This window comes from Chionomys nivalis, chromosome 14 (assembly GCF_950005125.1).
Source record: "Chionomys nivalis chromosome 14, mChiNiv1.1, whole genome shotgun sequence".
NCBI lineage: Eukaryota > Metazoa > Chordata > Mammalia > Rodentia > Cricetidae > Chionomys > Chionomys nivalis.
The window spans coordinates 33587226-33614087 of NC_080099.1; the positions used below are offsets into that span (position 1 = coordinate 33587226).

At 45.5% G+C, this 26862-nt stretch overlaps 1 protein-coding gene across 3 annotated transcripts in view; it reads right to left on the minus strand.

Annotated features, from left to right (window-relative positions):
* The window catches only part of Tnfaip8 (TNF alpha induced protein 8), a 116759-nt gene that overhangs the window by 26922 nt on the left and 62975 nt on the right, over positions 1–26862 (minus strand). The window contains exon 1 of one of the 3 annotated variants that reach the window (XM_057788716.1): positions 14618–14802. The exons of the other annotated variants lie outside the window; for them this stretch is intronic. Within the exon in view, the coding sequence (XP_057644699.1) occupies positions 14618–14690 (73 nt within the window). The 5' untranslated portion in view covers positions 14691–14802. Of the gene's footprint in view, positions 1–14617; positions 14803–26862 lie in introns of those variants that run through there. 3 annotated transcript variants of the gene reach the window in all.

The following is a 26862-nucleotide window of genomic DNA, read 5'->3' on the forward strand; positions in this document are numbered from 1 at the left end:
CTCTGGACTGGTGGGCTTAGGTTCTTTAAGAAAGAAAGCTAAACAAGCTACAAGGAGCAAGCCAGTACACAGCACCCCTGCATCAACTCCTGCCTCCAGGTTTCGGTCCTAATTGAGTTTCTTCAGTGATGTGGAAGCTTAAGCCAAATAAATCCTTTCTTCCCCAACTTGCTTTGGCCATCGTGTTTTATTGCAGCAGTAGTGACCCTAACTGAGACATTCCTTAACCATGTATTTTATGTTTATGATTTCTTTCTAAACTTAGCAAATGAAGTCTAGCTGTGTCTCTGAAGATGTCTCAATGAATTGATACTGACTGCACCCTAAGCTAACTAAAAATATTTGCATGCATTTTGTATTTTAAATCTGGCATGCCCTTGTATTTGACAGACAAATGGGAACTCAAGGGGTCAACACATGCTGAGTTGAGGATGCAGAAGAGTCTCCTCTCATCAATGCTGCAACTCATTTGTAATTTCCACAACCTATAAGCAATACTTCTTAAATCCTAACACAGGAAAAGGGTGCCATTTAAAAGTTAAAGAAGAGACACCAGATCGAATTTTTCCCCCTTAAATTAAAGGAGGAAAAATTTCAATATTTAGAGAGAGGGAAAGGGAAAAGAAGAGAAGTTTCTTTTAGAGACATAGCTAAAAGGAGCAAAATCACTAAAAAATATTTTGGTGTCTGTCAAAACAGCATGGTTCTTTCTGAGTGAAGGAGAGATCTGATTTAAAGAAGTCTAAAAGTCACTAGGCTAAGCGGAAGGAGCTTCAGGGGTGGCTAAAGGTGATGTATCATATGGGCCTTATATTCAGGACAAGTCTCTGGTCTGCGGAGTTACCCAGGCTCACCTTCATTTAGCTTACTTAAACTTTCTATAGGCAGGTCAGGTAGGTAGCTCAGGAGGGTGGTAACCGAAAATGAGCTAAAAAAAAAAAAAAAAAAAAAAAAAAAAACAAGTAGAAAATATAGACCCAGAAGATTCTCAGGACTATTCCAGTATCGGCATAATTTGTTTTTAAAAATCAATAAAGCACCAACAGCATGAGAAAAGTTTCAGTCTGTATAATATACAAAGTTAGGTGGAATGAAGGACTGGAAAAATGTAAAATAGCATTCTTGAACTCTACCATGTAACGAACACTGGAATGAGTGACAAAGACCTACTCTGTCCAAAATCCCCCACTTTATTTTAAGCTTGGAAAATGGTTAGTCATATCTATACTAAACACTTCCTGTCCACAGGCAGGCTAATGGCAACTGACTGCCAAGTTCAGAAGCTGCCTACATTCAGTCAATTGAGTCATTCATGAACTAAAAGAAAAAAAAAAAAAGCACCATAGACTTAAAAAAAATCTGGCTGACTAAAACTATGAAGGATATACAATGCAAAACAGGATAAACCACTTCACAAAATAGGGAGAGATGGTCCACAAAAAAAAAAAAAAAAAAAAAAAATAGAAGGAAAGACATAGATAATTCTATAGTAAGAAAGCAAGTGCTGGTAGGTTCTATGATACTCTAGAACCTCTACTAAATAAAATTTTCTCCTTCCATCTGTCCTGGTTACCATTAACTGTGAACATGACACAGTCTAGAATCACCTGAAAAGGGTCTAAATCAAGCAACTATCTTTATCAGGTTGGTCTGTGGGCATTTCTGCGAGGGACGGTCTTGACTGTCTTAATTGATGGTTGAAGACCCAAGGCACTGTGGGTGGCTCCATCCCTAGGCAGGCGGTCCTGGGTTGTATAAAAGGGCAAGCTGAGCTTTAGCCTATGAGTGAGCCAGAAAGCAGGCAAGCAAGCAAGCAAGCAAGCAAGCAAGCAAACAAACAGCATTCCTGCATGGTTTCTGCTGCAGGCTCCTACTTGAGTTCCTGCCCTGACTTCCCTAGATGGACTGTGACCGTGAAATGTAAGCCACATAAATCCTTTCCTCCACGAAGCTGTTTTTGGTGAGAGTGTTTTACCACAGCAGCAGAAAGGAAACTCTAACACCTTCCTCTACCATTAACTAATTCAGCTGACATTCCACATCTCCGTGGACAAAAATGCCAAAGACTGTAAAATGCTCAACGAAGAAAACAGCAACAAAGAAGACAACCAATCAATCTGTTGTCAACCCTTTATCTTTTCATTTGGTTCAAGCGTGTTTTAAAGGAACAAGAGCTAAGAGCTAAAAACCAATCAGGAATGTACATGATAGTGACCGCTCTACTGATTGCAATTTTATATTAAGAATTCATCTTTGGGAAAGAGAATAGAAAACAATTAAGGATTGCAATCCTGGCATCCTTGAGAACTGTGTCAGGACTCAGCTCTACTGCCTCTCCCAGTAGCAATTATAATATACCTGATTAACTCTCCGATGTGTTGAAACAAGCCAGCTGCAGCTCGACCGCTGAGAGACACGAGGAACGCCTCCCCGCCCCTACGGCCAGACGCTCCCATGAACCGATCCCACAGCATGCTGGGATACGAGGCCAGAAGAGGAATGTGAAATAGTCACTCTTACATGGACTTCTAGAATTATCAGCTTGATCAGGAAGTCAGAACTAAGGCTGAGTGACCAAACAACATAAGCCAGTTCCATCCAAACTTAAATTCTTCCCAGTTCACATCTGACTGGTCGATGAGGGCAGCCCCCAGAATCGGATGTGTAGCTTCCGTGGCAAGGGGCTTTGGTTTTAAATCCATCCAACAGTCCTGGAATGCTGGCCCTGTCCAAACAGATGGCCCAGAACAGCGGGCAGATCTGAAATGATTGTCACAGGCTGGCTCTATTGCTTTGCTAATTGATCATTTGCCATTTGCTAGTTTTCGGAGGGAATCACTTTTATAATCCAGTAAAACATGTTACTAGACATTCTAGCCAATTCAACACAGCCCCGGCTGGCATTTGACTGGCCCAGGTCAGCATGCTGTAGAAGTACCAATGTTGCTACCTTCTTTATGGGCCCCTCATGCAGATCCAGTCTGAGAAACTTACTTTTTTTAAAAAAAAATAATCTTTTAATGGCACCATTCCTTTGGCTCCAAGTTGGCATAGCGCATTGGCAAACAGCACCCATCCCACTTCCTGCTAAACCAACCAAAATAAGCAAACTGCCCAAACTTACCCAGGTCATCATCATTTCTTGCCTGGTAAATACTGCAGCTCACTTTGGGGGTTTTCAGTTACATTTTGTCCAATTCACATTATTCCCACACTCCTCCCTTCCTCTCCTTCCACACGCCCACCCGTTCTTACTCGCCCCTCCCACCACTCCCCCCCCCCCCCCACCCGCCCAGTTCTCTCTCATTGTTCCCTTATTCTGGAATCTGCCAAATGCCTCCTCCTTTGACTTCCTGTTCAATTCTGGCTTCCAGTCCTTTCTCCCCCTGTCTTTCCTAGGTGCTACCTGTGCCCCAGAATCCCACTTCTGTTGACAGCTACCCAGGATATGACTCTTTCATTATCGCCTTCTCAAGAATCTGGCCCTGGTGTTTGAACCTGTGATCTGAGGAGGGGTGTGTTTTCATCCTAGCTATTTCAAAACTGACTTCCCCGATTTTCATTTTAACCCTGGAAAGAAAAAATCATTTGTGAAGTGCCTCACTGTAAGGGGAACTGTCTGCGCGCTACCATTTTACTTTGACAGGAGAATTCTGGAGAAGGAAAGAAAAGGTTGCTTCTTGGCTTTTCATGAAAGGTGCTGGGAGGATTCACTGTGTGAGCGTGGTCAGCACGCCTGGGCAGGGTTCTGCCTTGGGGTGCCATTGTGAGCCTCCTTATTTACTTAGCTCCAAAATGAAACTGTACATTAACATTATCTCCCTGTTTCTCACCAGGAGCGAGCCGTGTAACGTATTTCTGCTGGCCTATGACAACAGTTGCCTATCTTAATTACAGAACAAAACCGACATTTCTCAGAGTGCTTCAGAGCATCTCAATCCTACCGAGCATGTGTAAAATCACAGTCCGAAGAGCTCTAGGTCAGATGCCAAGACTAGAGCACCCTGGCAAAGGCCATCAGTGGCTTCCCACAATATACAGCTTATGCCAGAAGTAAACACCTGGGAAGAGAGAAAATGAAGGCACGAGGGGAGAAAGGAACAAAGGAAAATTCTCTTGCTCTCAAGGGGAGCAAAAGTCTTCAGAGCACAAAGACCTGTCTGGTGGTATGATACAATAGGAAATCAACACTATCTTCATCTCTGGCTCCTGGCCAGCGTTCCTAAAACCCTGGGAATTTCCTAAGTGACAAGAACATCTATTCTTATATGTTCTAGGTTCACTGTTTCTGTCACAAAGGTCCTAAGGGACAGAAGCCACTCCTATGTATCACCACAAACTCTTACCTGTTTATGCAAATGAGGCAACTCAGAGAATAAGGACTGGTTGCTGCTGAACCAACCAAGATACAAGAGGAGGGAACTCCTCCGTCTAGAGAGGGAGAGGAGCTGGAGACTCCACTCAGCCTCCAGGGGCTAATGAGCAGACAGACCCCTCGTGGAGGTACTTAGCTGGTAGCGTTGGAGGCACAGAGGTGCTTAGGGTCCTGTCCCAACCCTTTCCTTGGTATCTCTTCTGTTTGGCTCTAATTGTGCGGGTTCCTTTATTATAAGCCAGACACTTTCCTGAGTGTTTGAGCTGTTGTAGCTTGTGGGAAAACCTTTTCTGCCCATTTTACATTTATTTCTTTCCCTTGGCTATCTTTACCTGTTACCTCCATGTACTGGGGCTCATCTGGTGATGCCCCAGAGGCCTGCAGACCTGATCCCCAGATTCCCCTCCGCACTGAGGGGAGGCGCTGGGACGGACAGAGTGATAGGAGTCTGTTGGTAATGAAGACTGGGAAAGCACACGCTAGGAAATCAAGGGCACTTAGGAGGACTGGGTACTTACAGCAGGACAGTCTTCATTCCTCCATTCAATAGCAGCCGAATGCCCAAGACACATTCCAATCCCACCCCACCCCAAAGGCCTCATCAAGCTTTGGCTCCCGGGTTTATTTGAGTCCAACTTCATTCAAGGCCCCAAACGGAGGCAAAGTATTCTCTCTAACATTCCTGCAGACTCACTGGCCATTCCTTCCACGGACTCTCCTCCTGGCTTCCAGAGCCCATTCCCTTTGGGATTTACTCCTCTCACTGGTGTGAGTCTATTTCTGCTTCCTAACTAGTTCCACCTCTCTCTGCCCCCCACCCCCGTAAAAAAAAATGGTTGCTTTCAGAAAACTAAACCCATGGTCCAGCCTTTTCTTTCTCCACACACTTTCTTGCAGAGTTCAGAGAGCAAGCAATCTCTCCACCTGACTTTGCTTCTCAATATTTATAAGGCTAAACCTTGTTTATCACTAGAGGACACATTTCCTCTAGAGTCTATATACGAGGCTAAGTGCTGTCTTCAAAACCATTAACATGGTGGCAAGGAACCAAATCTGATAACATAGGCCTTGCGATGTTATTGATTCCCAGAGCAGAACTGCTACCGATTTGCTCTCCACTTGGTAACGACTCACAAGGACACTACAACCCCTCCAGCTGACTCCTCAATGGTAAGCCATCAGAACAAGAGTCAACACTTCCTCTGCCATGGTCACTGTCTGTCAGGGGTTGCGGAAAACAGTAGGTCACTGCCCCTCAACTACTTCCTAAAAACAAATGTTCTGACTCCCAGAATGCAGCAGGCTTGCAGGCTCCCGGGAGGTAAGGCTGTGGGATGGGCATCTGTTCCTGCAATGGCGCACTCCAGGACAGGCACTGACTCCTTCCCCACCCACACACATACAGCACATTCTCCTAAAGGCTTCCCCACCGGACCAGCGCTCCCAGTAACTGATTCTTCTTAAGTGGGCATCCTTAAGGGGATGAGAACAAGTGGGCCCACTGGTTAAGGCTCTGGTCTGCCCCTTTCACACCGAGGACCTATTTGCAAAGCTAAATATTACTTAATAGTGCCTTATCTCTTATTCTCACTGGAGAAGGTCAAATGGGAACATTACATTTGTTCAAATGTTCCATTTAGGTTTTTAAACTTCTCCAAAAGGCAGTGGGTGACATCTATACACACAGATTACTCTCCTGTTTCAAGGAGATCTCATGGCCTGAAGCCAGAGACCATGTTTGCATACATCCCCATTTGTCAAGCATGCCAGGGAGAGGGTAGAAGAAGGCTGGCGGGCGGGCACTGTCAACCTGGGTGCCGCTCTCCAATATGAAGAGTTTGGAGTAAAAGATCTACAGCGCGATATTGTTCTAACCCCCAATCACGGTGGGCGATTCTACACGCACTCGCAGTGAGGGTTATTTTAATTACAAAACATTTTGCTAGACAGACCTCTCTTACACAGTTAGCCATGCACAGGGCCTCATTTTATTCTAATCCATTTGTGGTATTATTTTAGGAACAAACCGCATTATGTACCCTGCTCGTTTCACCAATTTCCAAGTTGTTAGCGTCATCTGCGGAACAGAAATGTCCACAAATAAAAGGCTGTGGCACATTTCTGACTTTTGTATCGTGTTGAGATGAAATCACCGGATCCTGAGATTTCTTTCCTGGCTACGTTTCTCTTCCACCCACCCACCCTTTGGCTACTTCCTGGATTACTAATAGCCAGGAGCAGGGAATTTAATCATCCAAGCTCTCCTGACAGTTCAGAACAACAGAGGATTGTGCGTAATCAGGCTGGCAAAAGTTTCGAAAGGTGTGTATGGGGAGCCTCGATTGTACCCCAGCTTTTAGAAGTCGGAGAACCAGGTAACGCAAGGCCAGTAAACAGCTCCCTGGAGAGGAAAGAATGCGCCCCATCCCGAAACAAATTTTCTACTTCTAGTCCTTGTCAGCACACTGTACTCTAAAGCGAATGACTACAGTAATGGAAAGGGATAACGGTGTCAAAGTCTCGCCTTCAGGAGAGACTGCTATGCCTGTTACATTATGTACGACATCAAGGTCAGGCTTACCAAGTACCGGGCACTGTATCATAGCCAACCTCATCACTGGCCTCGCCTTGTCATTCCCTCTGCCAAGCCAGGGCTGTAAAGAGAAGATACAAGGAGGGACCTGGCAAGGCAATGAACGAGAACACGGAAGTGCCCCACCCCAGGGGTCTGAAACAGTGAGAATCAACAGCATGCGAGGCCCAGCTTATACAGCATCATAGGGGTCCATTCCTGCAGAAGAGGATTCTAGAAAGTCACCACCGTAAACTGAGTCTTCTCCTCAATTATAAATACTTCACCAGCGAAACCGTGAAACTTCTAGAAGAAAACCTTCAGGATGATGAAACAGAAAGGGGCTTCTGGGGTAAGGAAACAAAAGCAAACAAATGAGAATACAGCAAACGGCAAAGGCTTCTGTGGGGCAAAGGACACCATAAAGACATAACCTACAAGATAGAAACTATCTGCAAGCCATTCATCTAACGAGAAACAAGGGACAGATTACTGTAAAGTGCAAGGAAGTTGAGTAACTCAATGGCAAAACCTCACGTCACCCAACTAAAACCCACAAGATCTGTCTGAATGTGTGTTTCTCAAACAAATGACCAACAAACAAATGAAAAGGTATTTGCTCCACACCTGTCATCAGGGAAGCATACCTGGAACCGGCAGTGTGAAGCCAGCACCTCAGTTACAGTGGCTGTCGCCAACGGGAAAACAAAAACAAATATGCTGGCAGGTATTTTAATAAAAAGGAATTCTTATACACTATTGGTAGAAATACAAATCAATACAACATTACACAACACAGTATGGAAGTTCCTCAGAAAAACAGAGATACAATTACCACATGACCCAGCAATCCCACTGACTGGGTGCTTAGCCAAAGGAAATAAAATCAAAATGCCAAAGAAATGCCCGTCTGCCCATATTGAACACCGCACTTTCTAATACGCAAGATATGGGATCCACATTGTTCATTGATAAGTGAATAAAGAAAATGTGGTATACCTTTCAGTCATAAAAATAAATGGATTCCTGTCATTTGTGGCAATGTGGCTAGACCATTTTATATTCAGTGTAGTAAGCAGACACAGAAAGTCAATGTCACATGTTGTCACATGGTCAAGTACAAAAATATATTACACAGAAGGAATAAGTCCCAGGGTTTACAGCCTGGAGGTGATGACAGTTAACAAGACCATCGCCTAGCTCTAGTGTTTGTAGGAGGCAGCCCCCTGCGATGCTGGCTTCTAGATCTCCTGCACTTGGGCTGGACAGAAGCACTGGAGAGTGACCTGGGCAGCTGCCTCCTGGCAAGAGACAGCAGAGAGCGTGAGCCACAGCCTCTGTCTCCCCCACTTCTGACTTCTCTAGGGCACAAGTAGACCCAGGGTACAGAGACTCTTCCTGAACCCCAAGCTTATGTGAGGATGGACGAGGGGCGGGTTTAGACATGGCTGGAACTTTTATACGGGGGTTTGAAGGAACACATTCTGCAGTTAGTGGGTCTCTGTTCAAATTCTGGTTTTACCTTTCCTAACTTCGGGTACAGTTATTCACACTTTGAAATGAAGCTGCTTAGCTGTCAACTGGGATGGACACAAAGGACCGTGACACAGCATGCAATGAGAGCATGCCCAGCACGGAATCTAGTGTAGGAAAGAACTCCACATAGCCTAGCTTCAGCGCCGCTTCTGTGTTCAAGGAAATTCACGACGCTGGCAAGCTACTGAGACCCTGACCCCATGCTTGTTTTGTCTTTGCTAATAAGAATACCTGTATGAAAATTTTAAGAAAATCAAAATAGGCTGATCCTCTGGATTCGGAAGGCGCCATTTCTGCTTCTAGAAAGAGGCGAGGCAGCTTCTAAGCAATGCTCTTTCTTCAAGATTCTGCCATATCACATATCTTCATTTAAAATTAATCATTTAACAAACCACCGTTAGCTCCTTCCATATGAGATGCCCCCAGTTTGGCGTCGGGGGTTCAGGAAGGGAAAAATGTATAACCTTGTTGTCAAAAAGTTCATAATAAAGCGCAGGCAAATGGAATGACTTATTGTTAACGCAGGGTGAAAACAGTGCATACTGGGTAAGCAGAGGTTACCGGGGAACAGGCTGGAAGAGCATTCTCTGTAAAATGGGTGTACTTGGAGGCAGAACCTACTTGAGGCAGAAGCAGAGCGATCACAGCCAAGGAAACGGGGCTGTTCAGAGGAATGGGGAAGTAACTCAACACAGTACTGCTGGCCAAGTGCTGGGGTAGATTGTTGTGGTTAAGGGGACGCAAATTAGAACTTCCCATTTTGCAACAGGTCTCCTTAACACAGTTGAAAGACTCAAGACTCCCATTTCCCAGCACTGGAATCAGAAGCACCCTCTCCCCCAGCAGCAAGGGCAGGGACTCTCAGCCAAGACCAATCAGATGGCTAAAATCTGGGACCTTGAAGGCTAAGGTGACAGAAAACCTGAATAGTCAGAGGTAGTGATGGCAGTGGTGGCAACCTCACCAGATGGTTCTTGGGGTCTGACTGTGCTCCCTAGAACATCCTGAAAGCCTGGGTTTTGAGCTTGTTAGTGGGTGCTGTGGATCTGATCTCAGGGTTCCCCGCAGGCTTATGTTCAAAGGCCGCCAGTGGCGGCACAACTAGAAGATGGTGGAGGGTTTCAAGTGACCGGAGGGTGCCAGGATGAGACTACGGCCTGTCCCTGTTCTCTGTGATTTCCTGGACACCACATTCACGGTTTTCCTCATGATAAGCTGCTAATAGCACAGACCCAAGGCAAGAGGCCCATCAATCATGCCCTGAAACCTCTAAAACAGCAAGTCAAAATAAATCCTTCAACCAGAGAGATTCCTACCTGCCATCCTAGCATCCACAAGCCTAGGACAGGGGGACAGGGAATTTGAAGCCCCTAATGGGTATACATAGTTAATTTAAGGTCTACTCTATGTTATACAGTAAAAGCCTATAAAAAAAAAAAAAACAGTAACAAAAAAATGTTTCCATAGAAGTTGATTACCTCGGGTATTTTTATTAGAGTGACAGAAAGCTGTCTAAACACAGTGAATGTACAAATTATTCAAAATTTCCATCAATTATTTTGTTTACAATAACAGAAACTACATTCCACTTTTTGCCTCTGGAATTGTAGCAATGGGGGCGATTACTATAACAACCCGAGCACAAACGCTCAGGTGCAGGACATATAAACAAGATGTATTCCAGGAGGAACGAGGCAGGGGAAGTGGGAGGCCTTCCTTGGTGACCACTTGGAGGCAGAAGACAAAGGAAAGAATAGAGTTGATGGGAACATGCAGGAATCCAAAGAGAGGGGGAGGACATTCAGTAGAAACTCCGAAGAGAGATCAGATTTGTGCTGGCAGAAGGGGTGTGGTCATGTGAGACTTAGTGAATTGAAGGTTTCTGTTCAATGTTCAAAGCACAGTGCCTACTAGCCAGCTCGGTATACAGGTGGTTCTTAGAGGAGACCAGGATGGAGGCAGAGCAGATGTGACGCAAGAGCTGGGAAAAATAAAGGGAACCAAGGGATGCTGATGCCAGAGGAAACAAGGACGATGCTGGTTCCTAGTGTTAAATACAGCTGTATTTTGGTGGTGGTGGTTTTAATTTGTTTATGTGGTGTGTGTATGTGTGTGTGTGTGCCAGTGTGTGACGGGAGATGGGTAGAAATTGTGGAGGTCAAAGTACAGCTTGTAGGGATTGGTTCTCTTCTTTCCCATGGGAGTTCCAGGGATTGGATTTAGGTCATCCAGCTTGGGCAAGCACCTTCATTGGCTGATCCATTTTGCTAGCCTTTAAACTTATTATTACAGTTTTAAAATGGTCATTTTGACAAAAGATATGACCAGAGGTTTACTGATGATTTTGACAAATTTGTAGAGTGATGAATCAAAAAAGACAAAAGGAAAAAGAAATTTCACAAACCAAAACACAAAACCAACCAGATTTTAGTAATACAAGGTACCAGGAAAAGAACATTAAAAGACCAGCTATGTTGGTATGTATCTGTAATCCCAGCCCTTGGGAGGCTGAGGCAGGAGCATCATTGTGAGCTCAAGGTTTGCCTGGGTTACACAGCCAGATGATATCTTGAAAATTAAAACAACCAGAAAGTGTTTTTTAAAGAAAAGTTCATTTTAAAGGGCAGATAAGTAATGCTTAAACAGCCAGATGATATCTTGAAAATTAAAACAACCAGAAAGTGTTTTTAAAGGAAAGTTCACTTTAAAGGGCAGATAAGTAATGCTGAAAACTGGACAAAGGGATGGGATAAGCTTTATACACGAGTCATCCGTTTTGTCTGTGGTATTTAACGGGTACCTCTCTTTGCAGATTCTGGGGACTGAGGTGGTGGATGAGACACTTTTGCTTAGGAGACTGCAGCCTGGAAGGGAGGCTACCCAGTGTGGTGTGTAGCAACAGAGGAAAGGACAGGAGTTCTGGGGGTTCTGGTTCAGATAAGGGAGGAGTTGGCTCAGAAACGGCTTCTCCGAAGAGCTGGTCAGGAAAAGGACTCAGATAAAGAAAAGGGTATTAGGGTAGAAACATGGCAAACACTTTTTTTTTTTTTTTTGAGATATGAGAACTCATCTAAGCGTGGGAGGGAAGGAACCAAGAAAGACTGTGTGGAGGGCCACGGTGGAAGGGTGTCATTCTGGAATATCAAATACACCTGCTCCACGGCTTGGTGCATGTGGCTGTCAGTCTGCAAGAAGGAGGTTGTCTAATGGCCACCATGTGCACTGTGAAATATCGGAACTGGTGGGGCAGGAATGACCTAGGTTAGGGGGTGAAGGGAAATGGCTCGTGTGGGCAATGAAGCAGAGAGCTGTACTCTCTTGCCAGCCAGCCCTCAATTCTCTCCCTGATCCTCAGGAAGCGATGTCAGCTTTCGCATTTCTACTGCCTAAACCCTGATTGATTCTCAAGGCAAAGGAGTCTTGGATTCTTCAGTGCTTATGTCTAAGTCATCCTCAGTGATCTCAACTATCATTCATTTTTACTACATTCATAATTAAGCAACATACTCAACAGGAAGCAACTAAATGCCAAATATGTGGATATTAATTGTCTCCTCAGGAAGCCCAGATCCACAGGAAACTGTTGACATCCTCTTTTCAAAGGCATTCTCCTCCTTAATAAAGTGGCTGCTTCCCGTTCATTTTATGGCTAGATATTGTTTTTTTTTTTTTTTTTTTTTTTTTTTTTTTTTTTAATATTTATTTATTTATTATGTATATAATATTCTGTCTGCGTGTATGCCTGAAGGCCAGAAGAGGGCACCAGACCTCATTACAGATGGTTGTAAGCCACCATGTGGTTGCTGGGAATTGAACTCAGGACCTTTGGAAGAACAGGCAATGCTCTTAACCTCTGAGCCATCTCTCCAGCCCCTATGGCTAGATATTGTAAACCCTTTCTCCTTCATAGCAAATCCTGGATTTTTTTTTTTTTTTTTAAATCACGTGAAGCACAGTCACTTACCTACTGGCAAACAGGCAAAATGAAAGCATTTCTTCAGGAGGTGACTATAGGCGGGAGCTACTGCTGGCACAGAGCCAAGGGCATTCTAAGCTATGAGAGCTGAACAATCCCCGCAGTCATATTCGTCCACATTCATGTACATGCACGGATAAATGGGCCTCTCAGGACTTCTACTCCTGATGGCATGTTTTCCAGATTCGCCCCCAGTGAAAGCACGCGAGTCTATTACGAGGGTTCGGAATACTGAATCGGAAGTCTCCACCACTACAACAAGTGGGATGGGAAGCATCCACAGGCAATTTTCTTGCCGTTCAAAGAGTGTGAAGGGCTCTAAACAAGACAGACAAGGCTGCCCCCAGGGGAAAAAACCCACAAACTGTAAGTGAAGGGAGGTAGGGAAGGATGGGATCAGTGAGGAGAAACAGCAAGAAAACTAAGTGATGATAGACTAAGTGAGGGGTTGGAGTCCACAAAACAGCAGCCTGGCAGATACGCCACACACACGCACACACACACGCACGCACACACACACACACACACACAGGCACACTCTAACACACATCCTAGCACAAGCTTCAATGCATCAATCTGGTCACTAAAGTAATAGACCAATTTTCCTCTGACTTGGTTTAAAACAAAAAACAAAAAAACAACTTACCCTAACTGTTATTAATTTAAAATTCTGGCAGCTCAGGTTAATTTAAAAGAAACGAACATTCTGGATTTCCTCTAAAATGCAGAGGGCAAAGGGTGTGTGGCAAGTAACCACTGCAGGCAAGGGCAGATGAGGAACAAGTGAAAGGCACCCACCACACCCCAGTTTCCATGTGGCTGCCTGCAAACTCACAGCCAGAGCCAGCCAAAGGAGGTGAGACTGTGGATGAAGCTAGAGGGAGGTGTGATACAGTTGATCTGGCAGTATTCACCCCCCCACACACACACACACCCCAACTCCTTTCCTAAAAGACAGGGAATAACAGGCTTGGAAGAAAACGCTAGGCAATTTACAAAAAAAGTTCAGGAACGACTTCTCAGCGCAGCTCCTATTTCCTTTGCCTACTTTTGACTTCGTGTAAATTGCACAAAACACAGCCATCAGCACAAAGCTCTCTTGGTACAGAGGCCAACACAGGGAGACACCCTGCTTCAAAGCAACAGTTCTCCTAGCTGTCACTTCTCATGCTGGCTGGCCCGGATTTCTGTTAAACAAGACCTTTCAATTGCCAGTTTCCCTCCTACCACATAGCGAGGTACACGGGCCACATCGAAGGCCTACATTGCAAAATGTAGAACTTTCCTTGCTCAGTTGCTGCCCGAGGAGCTGTGGCTGACTTGCAACTTAGCAGTCTCCAAGATGCTAACTGAAAAGAACAGGGGATTTCACAACCTTGAACACCCCCACCCACTAATTTTCCCCAGCCACCTCTACTCCCACCCCCGTGTACAAGTGGACTTTTGTATACATAAAGTTCCAGGAAACAAAGCGCACAAACACTCATACACAAATAAACTCCCAAGCTAACACCAGCTATAATAGTGTTTTGGTTGGAGCTTTTCCAGGCCTGTCACCAGCTCTGTTAGCAGTAAATGAAACTCTTGCTTTTGCAAAGACAGAAAGGGACAACCTCCCCTATTTCAAATGGTAAAAGGGGCCCCCTCACATCTTTCGGTCCCCAGCAAAACGAACTGCAGAAGAGCTGGCAAAACAAAACAAAAAACAAACAAAAAAGAAATAAAGATCTTTCACTTTTCTCCTCACTCAGCTTCCCCTTTTTAGCCGGAAACTCACATCCCTTCCAATTTCTGACACCCCTTTTCAAGAAACCCGGACTTGGGCTGTTCCTGGGAATCCAGCTTTGGGCTGTCCCCAGGCAGGCGGCCCATTCCAGGCGCTTTTTTCTTTTTGTATTAACAGTCAAAGCTCGCTTTCTCCTTTCGAGAGAAATCTGAAAAGCAGCCTTGGTGGGCAGGCTTGGCTAGGTCTGATGCTGGGTGCCTTGCCCCTTAACGCCTGCCTAGTGGGACAGGGCTGCACACTGGGCTCTCCGCGTCCAGCCAGGCTGGAGAGAGACAAAGTTCCCCACCGCTTGCTAGCTGCTCCCATCAGCGCCTGCTCCCGCCTTCCTCCACATTCCTGCGCTGAACTTGGCGAGCCGAGCGGCTGGCGTACCTTCCTTGGGCTCCTCCGCCTCGGAGAGCATGCTGTCGGGGTGCACAGCCGCAGACGCCACCGCCGCGGACATGGACGTGAGGCTGCGAGGCTCCCGGACGAGAGCGATGCGCGCGGGCGGCGGGACGCGGTGGGAGGAAGCCGCTGAGATCAGAACCTCCCGAGGCGGGCGGCTGGCTGCGGGAGGGATTTTCAGGGGAAAGTTCCGCAGGAGTGACGAATCGCGCGGGGCTGGGCCACAGGAGTCCGCCCCCGAGGGGCCGCCGCGGGTGGAGGCGACCCGGCAGGTGGGGCCCAGCGCAGGAAAGGTGCCCTGGAGAGAACGGAGGTGCGGAGCAGAAGTGCACTGGGGGATGTTCGCACTGCATCTGGGAGTAGCACTTCTGACTTTGCCTGTCTTGGGCTTTGACATGAAAACTCTTTCAGGGCTGCTATTTTTTTCTGGCTAGTGATACAGATGCTGTTGCAAGCGTTTGGAAGAGTCCCGTTCGCAAGGCACAAACTTCACCAATGCCAGGAATGGCCTCTAAGAAAGTAGGACAGGATGGGCAGAAGGCCCCTAGTGCGTGGCTGGCTCCCTCTAACCAATGTTGGGAGTTAAAGACCTCTCTGGCTTTGGGGAATGCTGACAAACAGGAGATAAAAGGCCAAAGGGCAGGAGGGCCCAGAGCACAGCAGTTCTTAGCCCGGTTTGCCCTTCAGATAAGTGGGTATGACAGCTTCCACCACTCTACCTGTCTTGCGGAGGTTATTTATTTTACCAACCCTTGTTTTAGCACCAATCCTAGGGTGAGGGGCCTCAGGTAACATTCCTGAAAGGAAAATCATCCAAAGGAAGGAAACACCCAACTGGAGATTATGTGGAGAGGTACATTTTTTAAGAAATGTCTTTTCCAGCTGCCTTCCTTTTCCTTATATCTTTTTTTTATATGGAGGGGGCAGGCTCTATGGTCAATTTAATGAAAGAACTATGTAAACTGCCTAGGTTTCTCAAATCTGGGTTTAGATTTGCTCTGCTATTTATTATTTATACGGCCTTAAGCAAAATAATAATAATAATAAACCTCTCAAGTATCTATTTGCTCATCTATAAAATGAAGATAAAAGTAATATATAATTCACAGATGTGTCTGGTATTGCAGCCAGTACTATAAACACAGCAATTTGATAGAATAAGTGCTACATACGGGTTATCATAACTATTGCGCCTTATGACAATAAATTTTTGTAAAGGATATTCTTGCCTTTTACTTCAACATTAAATTTGAACAGTACCAATTCTATTCACAGGCAAGGGGACATTATAAATAGTAATATAAGGTCTGATATTAAATCAGTTCCTATTGATGGGTGATTGATTCTAACATGCCTAAGACCCTTTCAGAATTTTCTATCAATTTTATTGAAAGGGCAAGGTGAACCAAGACATAATAGCCAGAGGGAAGAAAGAAACATCTGGAAAATACCAGTGATGTGGAAGCCTATGGAAACTGTACATGCTTGGAAAAGAAAAATGGGCTGCACCCTCCTGAAAATCAAGGTTATCACGGTCCCCTCTGCCCCACATCCTAGTGCTGGTCAGCCTATGCTCCCTGATTTTAGGTTCATGGCAGACACAGGCTGAGATAAAGATGGAGATGGTTCTGAATGGAAAGAAATGCTCCCTTGCCAGTCACACAAGGCCTTGCCCGTCCTTCTGAGGAAATCCCTCTGGCCTTCCCTACCCTACAGCATCTGGCCTTGCTTTCCGCCTCCACAGGCCAGATGTCCACGGATGTCCACTGGGGGCTCTGAGGAACCTCGTCATGGCTGTGTGCTACACAAATGAGATAACTTTTGTCAATCTCTAGCTGGGGTGAAGCAGCACCTTTCCCAAGATGAGGTGATGATTACGCAAATGAGGACTGCCCAGCCTCCACATTCATCTGCCCCAAACACAATGACTTTCTCACTTCCTTCAGGAAGTGCCCCTTTATGTAATATTTATTAAATGTCATTTACAACCCAAGGACATGCAAACCTCCTAAGGTCTGTTAAGCAGAAATCCTTAATACCCTGCTTGTTTTTACATGGGTTCACAAAACGGCCTTCAGCCCAGCCCAGGTTAGCCAAGGAGAACAAGTGCTGAATTAACAGTTTGAATGCCGCCACAGCAGCCCGTAATCAACTTAGTGTCCTGTTAACAGCCCTGCTGATCTTTTGAACAGTCACCAGGATCCTCAGGAAACCTCCAGAGAAACTTTTTTTTATTCAAATACAGTCCAGCGGTCACCTTGGGGAAGAATGTCCCCAGATTAAATTCAGGAACAAAGGATGCCCGGCTTACCTTAAAAGACTGTTGATGATAAGCACACCATAACCTTAGAGCCGTCTGCCCTGGGCAAACTATTCTGCTTCACACCTCCAACTTGCAAAATCATGGCAATGGACAGCTGGACCTCGCGAGCTCTCATCTCCTCATGCTACTTCCAAGTGAATAATTGGTAGTGTTGATTTTGCTAGAATTTTATTCAAAGTGGGTTGGGCTAGTCATAGTGGCTAATACTCCAGGACTCCACAGAGATCTGCTACTGCCTCTTTGACTATTCATTTTTGTCTTTTGGAGAGGGGGGTTCATGGATTCCCAGGTTGGTCTGAGATTTGTTAAATGACCAAGTATGACCTTGAACTTCTGATTCTCCTGCTCTCACCCCCAGTGTGCTGGGATTGTAGGCTTGCACCACCCTGTCTAGTCTATGTGGGTCTGGAGATCGAACCCAGGGCTTCATGCATTCCAGGCAAGCGCTTTACCAGCTGAGCTATATCCCCAGCCCCCTATTTATTCCTGTATGCTTGAGAAACAGCCCAGCATCCTTACTTGAGCAATAAGCTCAGAATTCACATTAACCATCCTTTGTAGATCACTTACTATAAAATAGCAATTAAACAGATCTAGAAAAAGGCATACTTAAATACAATGTTGCATTCCTACACTTCTGCGATAATGGAACTTTCCCATCTAGGTCCATGTGGGAGGATTTAAAACCCTAAAACAGTTCTGATCATTTATCCATTGATTCGAACATTACCCAATATTTACACAAGTCACATATAAATGGGTCTCTCTTAGCTGGAGCTTCCTCTTATAATTTTGATAATTCTGGATCACAGATTAAATGAATTCCTCCCAAGGTACTTTTGGGTCTGTGAAAAACTTATTAACACCAACCCAACTTAACTAAGTCGTAGTAAGGTCAACTGAATCTTGAGCAACCAGACAGGCTCTTTTCGATGGCACTTGAGTGAAGCTGGTTTTAAAATAAAAGAGGAGGTGGCTGCAGCCTGGGCTTTTGGCCCTTTGGCTGCCAGAAAGCCAGGTGCCTCTGAAGAATAAGTAGATTGCAGGATCCTCAACTCAGAGGGCCAGCAAGCTGAAGTGGGAAGAGCCGGCATGGCTACTCAGGAGTGTCCTGCTATCATATGCCCCAGCAGACTCAAGGAGGGTCTGGTCATCGGCAATGAAGACCAGGTACCTCTACCAGCCACTCCTGTCCTGGCAACTGCAGGCTTAGAAGCAGCTCGGATCAGGCCATCAATGTGACTATTTTTACCTCTGCCCTGATGTTACGGTGCTGAATCTGAACATATGAAGTTGTAGGTCACAAAATGGCTATTTACAGAGTATTCAAAGTGACTTTCTTCTGTTCGACTCTGAGGCTGTCCTCAACTTTGCTATTACCTGTCGTCAAAGACTCCCAAAATACTGGGCAGAGGCGGCATACACCTTTAATCCCAGCACTCAGGAGGCAGAGGCAGGCGGATCTCTGTGAGTTTGAGCCCAGCCTGGTCTACAAGAGCTAGTTCCAGTACAGGCACCAAAGCTACAGAGAAACCCTGTCTCGAAAAACAAAAAAATAAAAGAAAAGAAAACAACAACAAAAATCCTCCCAAGATCTCTTTACAAAACTGACCTTTACACTGTCCTGAAGTGTGGAAAAGGCTCTTGGTTCTTGGTCCCATTTGGTTGGGGCTAAGGACCTTCCATCCAAGACAACATTCACACTCAAGCCTCCAAACCATGGGAAGGCCTCACTGGGTGTCTCTCCAGAACCCTCCCTGCCCCCGTATCCTGGCTCTCAGTGCAGAAAGGGGACTCGTTTAACAGTGGAGGTCATTTATGTACCTTCCGAGCAGGTGAAGCTCATGCTTCCTGTGGCCTTGTATGTTGATGAGCAGAGGGGCTAGGTTAGGGGTCTGAGCATGAAGTGGAACAGAAGTGCCTGAACCAGCAGAGGCAACTAAGAAAGAGCGAGGAGGCGGGAAGAGAAAGGGGTACTGTCACCAGACTCTGGGAGTGTGTGGTTATGGGTAAATTCCATTCAGACTTTCAATGACAGTGCCAGCAAATCTTACATAACCATTAATATTCTGGGTGTGAGCAAAGGGTTCTGAGGGAGTGAGAAGCGCTGACGCTGAGGTGCGCGCTGGCAGGCAGACAGCTATGCATCTGGTGCGCACTTGTTTCCTAGGATTCCATTGTTTGTTTCTGTTTCTCTCCTAAGAAATCATCCGTGCTACAAAGCTTTGCGTAGATAATCGCAAAGCTCATGCGCACCCGCATTCGCGTGCACGCGCGCGCGCGCGCGCGACACACACACACACACACACAGAGACCAGGTTGTAAAATACTGAAGGATTTGTGACTCCATGATCCTTTCCCTAGAATACTTATCAGTAATTCTTTTATGTTTTCTTTTTGGAAACAGTGTTGGAGTTTATGAAATAGAGCTTTCACAGGATTTCAGTGTGGGTATTAACTTTAGGGGCGCCTCTGAGGGGTGCTTAGGAAATGGGTACTATATATCCCAGAAATAAGTCTGGCTTCTCCAGAGACAGCGGCATCACTGTGTTCTACAAGAGACTGCAGGTATGACTTGGTGGCTCTGAAGTGACATTCTTCAGGGGGTTTCTAAGAAACTCTCTCCTTGTTTTTCCTTCCTATGTGGTGGGTGAGGAGAGAAGGTGATGAGGTCAGAAGGTGGTTTCTGAGGTGCAGTGGATAGTGCAGGCTGCACCGGAGTAAGACTAAACTCACAGGTCACATGACTCATTACCATGTGATCATTTTGCTTGAAGAATATAAAAAGGAATTCTACGTCGGCATTCTTCATTGCAAATTTTGTTAGTTATGTCAGAACTCTTGACCCTCGGTTAGGGAGAGAATTCAAATACGCTCCAAGTTGAGGGGCTCCTTTCTCTTTCCACGTTCTTTAAAATTTCCCTGCCTTCCTATTTTGCCTCAATCTACTTCTCTGGAATTTGGTTTAGTCTTAGTGGGGTCGATGATGGCTGAAGATTGAATATTTGAAACTTCACTGCTAAACATAAACAGAGACCCTGTCTACTGAGGGATCAAATGTCTGAATCTGTCCTCGGCTTGGAGACTGGAGGATCTTCATTCAACGAGAAACTAGCAGAGGAACACCATTACTATAGCTGTATTTAACGTCACCCCTTGAGTTCACTATATGTAACTAGAGAAAGGCGGTTCTGCCCCCCACCCATCCAGCCCCACTAGCCAGTCAGCAGGCAAGGCTCCTGAGGGCGGGCCACTCCAGCCCCATCTTCCATTGGACCCTGTAATCTACAAGCCCCACTCTGCCACCCCCAAACCCAATCACTGCAGCATAGCAGCCCCCAGAGGCACAGACACCACCACCTGGACTGACTGAAGGAAGAGATGGGTAGAGAACAGTACAATGGTACATTCAACAACATAAAGAGCAATATGGCACCACCAGAACCTCGTGGTCCTACAACAGCAAGACCTGAACATCCCAACGCAGAAGAAGCAGAAGCAAACGACCTTAAAAATAACTTTATGAAGATGATAGAGGCCCTTAAGGAGGAAATGAAGATTTTCCTTAGAGAGATGGAGGAAAAGAGACAAACAAAAAGTTGGAAGAAAAGAGGTTCTATGACTTTTCAAGTCACCGACCTGAGGAGCAATGGACTCCAGGCCAGAATGGATGTGGGCTGAGCTTCCGTCCTGCCTCCTGCATCGGTCCTCCCTGCACAGAAGAGGGATGCCTCAAAGACACTGGAAGGTCACCAAAGAGTTTACATCTGGCTGCGGTTCCAGCACAGACGGCTCTAATCCTTGTTCGCATGCTGAGATCACCACTCCAAATTAAAGCCATTCCAGTCTTGACATTTAGTGCTTCAAGTAAGCTATAAATTTAATAGCCTCTATTTATTCAGCTACATGAGACCATAAATGTGTTTGGCCTTTTTTTTTTTAATTAAAAATTCAGTTGGGACCCCAACTAAGCTTTCTTGGATATGAAGCAAAATCAGAATTAAGTGGGGGGGGGGGCGCAAAAAAACTCCAGACTCAATTAGGGTTTCTTGGCCTTCTTATGGAGAGCATAGCAGAGCCCATGCCTGCGGAAAGGCTCCTCTAGTCGCTCTTTTTAAAAAATTTCCTCTACAAACAGGCAAGTCATTAGGCCTCTATTTGCGCATCTGTAAAATGGGGGTAATGCTACTTATTATCAGTGATGAAATGAGCCAAGAAGCTGGCCAGGTATGCAAACTATAGCACATCCCTTGCCTCATGTCCCCATATTTTCATGAATGAGGCCAGACTGGTTAGGACTGTTCAGGAATGTCTGCTTGAAACCCTACATGCTGACCCAGATTGATGAGCTACAGAGAGTGAACGCAAGAGGGCTGTAATTCTTCCTCTGCCCAGGCTAATGGGGTCAAATGGGAAAGCCTCAGGGGAGGTCACAGAAAGGATTCAACAGATTGATGGGAAGAAATCCATTGAGTCAGGGCAGCACGGAGTCACACTGACTGAGGCATGCCGGCCCTCCTCAACTCAGGTGATCAACAGTCACAGCCCAGGTGAACAACCGTCAGATGCAACAGTCACAGGAGCTAAGTCTGAACACAGCGTTAGCTGTCACCCCTCTAACCCCCCATTTGACGTGACCCCTAGACGCGTCAGCAGCAGCCTCTCTCCTCCACCTCCTCCCTCACCTCTCTTAGCAGAGACACTTTCCGTGGAAGGCAGCCCCACTTAGAAAGCTTCTCTTTGTAGTGAGCCGAAGTCCAAGTTGAAGGGCAGCAACGAGAAAATTCTTTCCCTTCTAACTGCTGCCCCCACGTCCTTTATACTGAAGAAATAATTTTGTGATGAGACAAATATAGATTTATAACTGAATTTTCTTCTTCAACAACTTAATAGAGAGCCCCTCACACTGACTGGCTGGAGCAGCATGCAATCTGAGATTCTTGTGCAGCCTTCCAGCGCTGGCTAGCCGCACACATCTGTAATTGATTACTGCGACGCATTCGGAAGCCAGAGGGGCTCTGCTCAGGACCTCCAGTGATAATCTCTTCTCTTCTCTATGTTGACTGGGAGGGGCTGGAGAACGATGCCAAGATAGGTTGAGGAATGAGTCCTGAATGCAGAACCTCAGACTGCATCTGAGCAGAGAAGGTTCCCCCCCACCCCAAGTTTCTGAACAAAATCTGGAATCCCAAAGTCGTGCGCCACATGTGGAAATTTGAATCCAGACTCTTAGCTTGGGATCTGTTTGGCACTTTAACCTACGCCCAGTTGTCACGATCTGATTTTTACATCAGGTTTCGGACATGAGCAGAATCCAGGAGGTTCTGGCCGTGTGCCAGGTGGTCACGGTCTAAGGGACAGAAAAGGCTGGTGGAGAAAGCCCGGGATAGGGTGGGCATTCCAGGCAGAGTGGCCGAGGCTGACATTGGACAGACAAACTCAGCAGGCGGTAAAATGTGAAGTGAAGCAGAACTTATCCCAACAGGGTTGCGGGGCGAGGAGCAGCTTCTTCTCTGCTATGGATCACAAGTTTTTCCACTTGACCAGGTCAGGTTCTGAAACAGGTTTATTTGGTCAGTCCTTAAAGGGGAGCTATAGAAATAGGTGCCGGTTGTGCTTCAGAGTACGGGGTACATGTTCTGACTCCCCACCTGGCCGTGCACACGCTACAGAATGTAATATTAAGCCTATTAATTCTGTAGAATAAAGTGAAAAATCATTAACTTTCTCAGTCTGAAATCTATTGGCACTGACTTTTTTTTAAACTACCAAGTTCAGCTAAGTCCCCTTACATGCCGTTTAATTTTTTTCCCGATTTCAGCTATACGTGATTGTTTCAAACAGATGCAAATAATTGGAAGGTAGCACATGCGCCACAGTCCAACCTAATTTTATCCTGGAGCATATGGTGATGCAGAGCTGGGACCTTACTGTTCCCTTCCTGACTCGCTCTCTGCACCTCTGCCTGACCTTTCACATTGTTAGCCCTCGCATTACATTCAAGGCCATGTAGTTTTTAAAAATTGATAAGACATGCCTAACAGATGGCTCAGCAGTGAACGGTGCTTGTCCTCAAGCCTTTTGGCTAGAGCCCCGTGGTGAGAAGAACTGACTCCCTCAGACATCCATGTACACCACACACACACACACACACACACACACACACACACACCACATCCCACACAATGACCTATACACACACTATTAATAAATGTAAAGTAAAGAATGACCATAAAATATTGACATAACTGCACATCTCTATGAAGCATGCTGTGATATGTTAGTACACTGCATGTTGATAACAAAAGACACTTACGCCTCCCATCCTTGCCAACATTTTTCACTTCTGTGTATTGAGAAGATTCAAAATCTTCTTTTGTAATCATTTTAAGCTGTCTGTCTTCCCATGGCAAAATGTTTCGAAAAAGAAGCCAGCTATAGTTGGTCCCAAAGAAATCACAACCCATTGGCATGCTAGAAGCAGCATTCGCTCAGTAAGTCTTAGACAAATTAAAGAATAGGCTCCCAGTCTTCAGTAACTTCCTGTGAGGGCTCCAGAATTAATACCACTCTGTACCATTTTTACTTTGCACAGGACTCTAATGCGTCCCTAACTAAACCAGCACCTTAGCCTCCCATTAGTTATAGTAGTGTGGCCTAAAGCTGCTGCTAAGAACTGACAGGTGAAGCTCTGGATAGCCACACGGGGTGTCTGTGTGCCTCACTCAGGGCACTACAATAAACTCACAAGGGGGCCATGGCATCCTAGATTGGGGGCGAGGAGGGGAACAGAATAACATTCAATCTCTTGGACGATGTGCAGTACATGAGTGTTTGCCCAAGCCCGTTCACAGTGTAAGGTCACACTGTGCTGTTTTTCATGTGATGACATCATTTCTTTCTCAAGAAATGTGATAAACACAATTCCTCTGTGCATGGGAATGCAGGACAGGAAATTAGGGTTGCAGGACCCTATCTGATCTCAAGGCTGGAGAAGTTGCGAGGTGACTCATGACAGTCGCCCCTCACTTCACATTCCCAGCCTGTTCTTCATTATCTGCTCCGAGAAAACTTCACCCAGGGTTTCTCCCCCGGCTGATGGAATTCTGTACTTATTCAGTGGACAGCACTTCCTAAATGTTATAGGAAGAAGTTCCTTTCTGGGACTCGGCGCTTGCTTTCTATGGGTTCCCTGATGGAGCTCCCATCAGCTGGCTCCCCTTGTGCACCTGACTGATTGGCAGTTCCGTCTGGCATTCCCTTCAGATGATGGACAAACGTCCCAAGTGAGAAAACTCCTCACGAGCAGCAGTCCTCAGCAGCTTAACGGGTGGCTTTCCAGCAAGTTCTGTCCGCACAACAAACACCCTAGTGACTTGGCTGCCACCCAGTGAGCCAATATCTGGAGTGGGGGAAAAGCTGTTCTTTCTCGTTCACTAGCAAGCTCTGTCTGTATTTCCTACCAGCCAATCACCACCAGAGTTAATATTCTTTTTAATAGATTTGCTTTAATTATCATGTTTATCATTGTGGTGGAATACACATGTCATAAAAATTATCATTGCAGCCAGACGGTGGTGGTGCACGCCTTTAATCCCAGCACTCGGGAGGCAGAGGCAGGCAGATCTCTGTGAGTTCGAGGCCAGCCTGGTCTAGAAGAGCTAGTTCCAGGACAGGAACCAAAAGCTACGGAGAAACCCTGTCTCGAAAATAAAAATAAAAAAAAAATTATCATTGCAACTGTGAAAATATGTAGATTAGTGACATTTAAATACATTGACATGTCCCTATAGCTATCAACACTACATACTTCGGAGTGTTTTAAATCTTGGAAGCTAACTAATAGGCTACTTTCTGTCTCTAGACTGACTACTCTAAGCAGCTTACCTGTAAGTGGGCTATACAGAACCGGTGATTTTGTGATTGACTTTCTTCACTCACCTTCATCCATGTCAAGAAGTATGTCTGAATCTCCTTTTAAAGGCTGAGTGATATTCCACATCATCTCTGTAGCAGACTTTGGGTTGCTCACACCTGTGGCAATTGCTACCCTTCACAATTATTTCTGTTATGTAATCAGAAGTGGAATTTGAGTGTTAAGTGTATGTGTGCCTATGTGAGTCTATATCACCATGTGTGTAGGTACCCATGGAAACCAGAAGAGGAAGTTAGATCTCCTGGAGATGGAGTTACAGGAAGTTGTGGGCCATCAATGTAGGGTTTGGGAATCAAACCTAGGTATTCTGAGAGAGCAGCTAGTGCTCTTAATCTCTGAGCCACCTCTTCAGTCCTCTATTCTAAAAGAAGAGAGAGAGACAGAGAGAAAGAGAGAGAGAGACCACTACAGTGTTTCCTAGCTAACCTTTCATTTAAACTTTTATGCTCAAATTAATATACAAGTTTCCTGATTGGACATTGGCTAATATGTACAGTACCTCACAGGTACACATATGCCATTAGTAAATAAAAAAGAAAATACCCCCCCAAATCTTTCAATTTAAGTGTATTATTATTTTGATAGGATTACAAAGTTATTAGTATATAAATACTTATCAAGTTGGTCACATATTTCCAACTGCCTAGGACTGGTCTGCTTGGATGGCTGCTGAGGGTCACTGAACGTAGAAACATCTACCCCTGAAGGCACCATCAGAGCCCATCTTGATCCCCTTTTGAACATCCTGATTTTTCTTTCTACATAACTGATGTAGGAGGGTCTTCTGTTTTGTGTTGATTTCATTGGGTAAATAAAGAAACGGCCTTGGCCTTTTAATAGGGCAGAAAATTAGGTGGGTGGAGTAGACAGAACAGAATGCTGGGAAGAAGGGAAGTGAGGCAGTTGCCATGCTTCTCCTACCTAGGACGGATGGTGGTTAGAATCTTCCCGGTAAGCCACCACTTCGTGGTGGTACACAGATTATTAGAAATGAGTTAAGCAAGATGTGAGAATTAGCCAATAAGAGGCTGAAACTAACGGGCCAGGCAGTGTTAAAATGAATACAGTTTCCGTGTAATTATTTCGGGTAAAGCTAGCCAGGAGCCGGGCCGCAGCCTGCAGTTCATATCACTACATATAACATTCATTTTCTTTTCTCCATTTAGACAACAGTGACTAGAAGTCTGATGGTTATCATTCATGTTAGCTGCTCTCTTTCCCCCTTTATTTCTAAACCAAGTGCCAATCAAAATGTTTCCTGGCCCTTTCTCCTCTACTCCTGCACCAAGAGTTAAGTCATCAGCTCTAGGTGCAACACCTAGAATTTTAAAAGCTGGTTTCTCCCAGCAGCACGGGCTGAAAACCCAAATGCCTGCCAAGGCTACAATACAATAGTCCCTATCTGCCACAGCCCCGCATCCCTCAAAGTGACACGGATAAGCTGGGCTTATCCGTGAGACCCATTCCCGGTCAGTGTCTTCATCTCCGCCCCAATAAAAACAATAGCAACACCTGAAAGTATGAAGTGTTTCTAGGACAATTTCGTGAGTTCGTGCCTACAGACTCACAGACACAAATGGGTTAAAAAGTAACCATTCCGAAACGTTTGACACTTGTTTCCATTACCTGGAAACTACCTGCAAGAACCCTTACTGTGAACCATGACACCCTGTGCGGTAACATTGTGGGGGCAGCTGCTGCCAGCCTAATTTTTTTCCCTAAAGCTACATCCTCTTTTTGCCCCTCTCAAAGCCACACTTAGGCCTCCCCTTTCCTGCTGAAGCCAGTGGTGAACTTCTCTATGCAACTTCTACTGTTGATATCAGATGTCTTTTGAGACAGACAATTAGGTTGTGCTATTGCCAATGCAAGGTTATCCCTCATGTCTGTTTGCATGTGTGCCTTTCCAGACCTATAACAATATAACCAATAAAATAATCATTAAAACATTTCACGATACTGACTTATGAC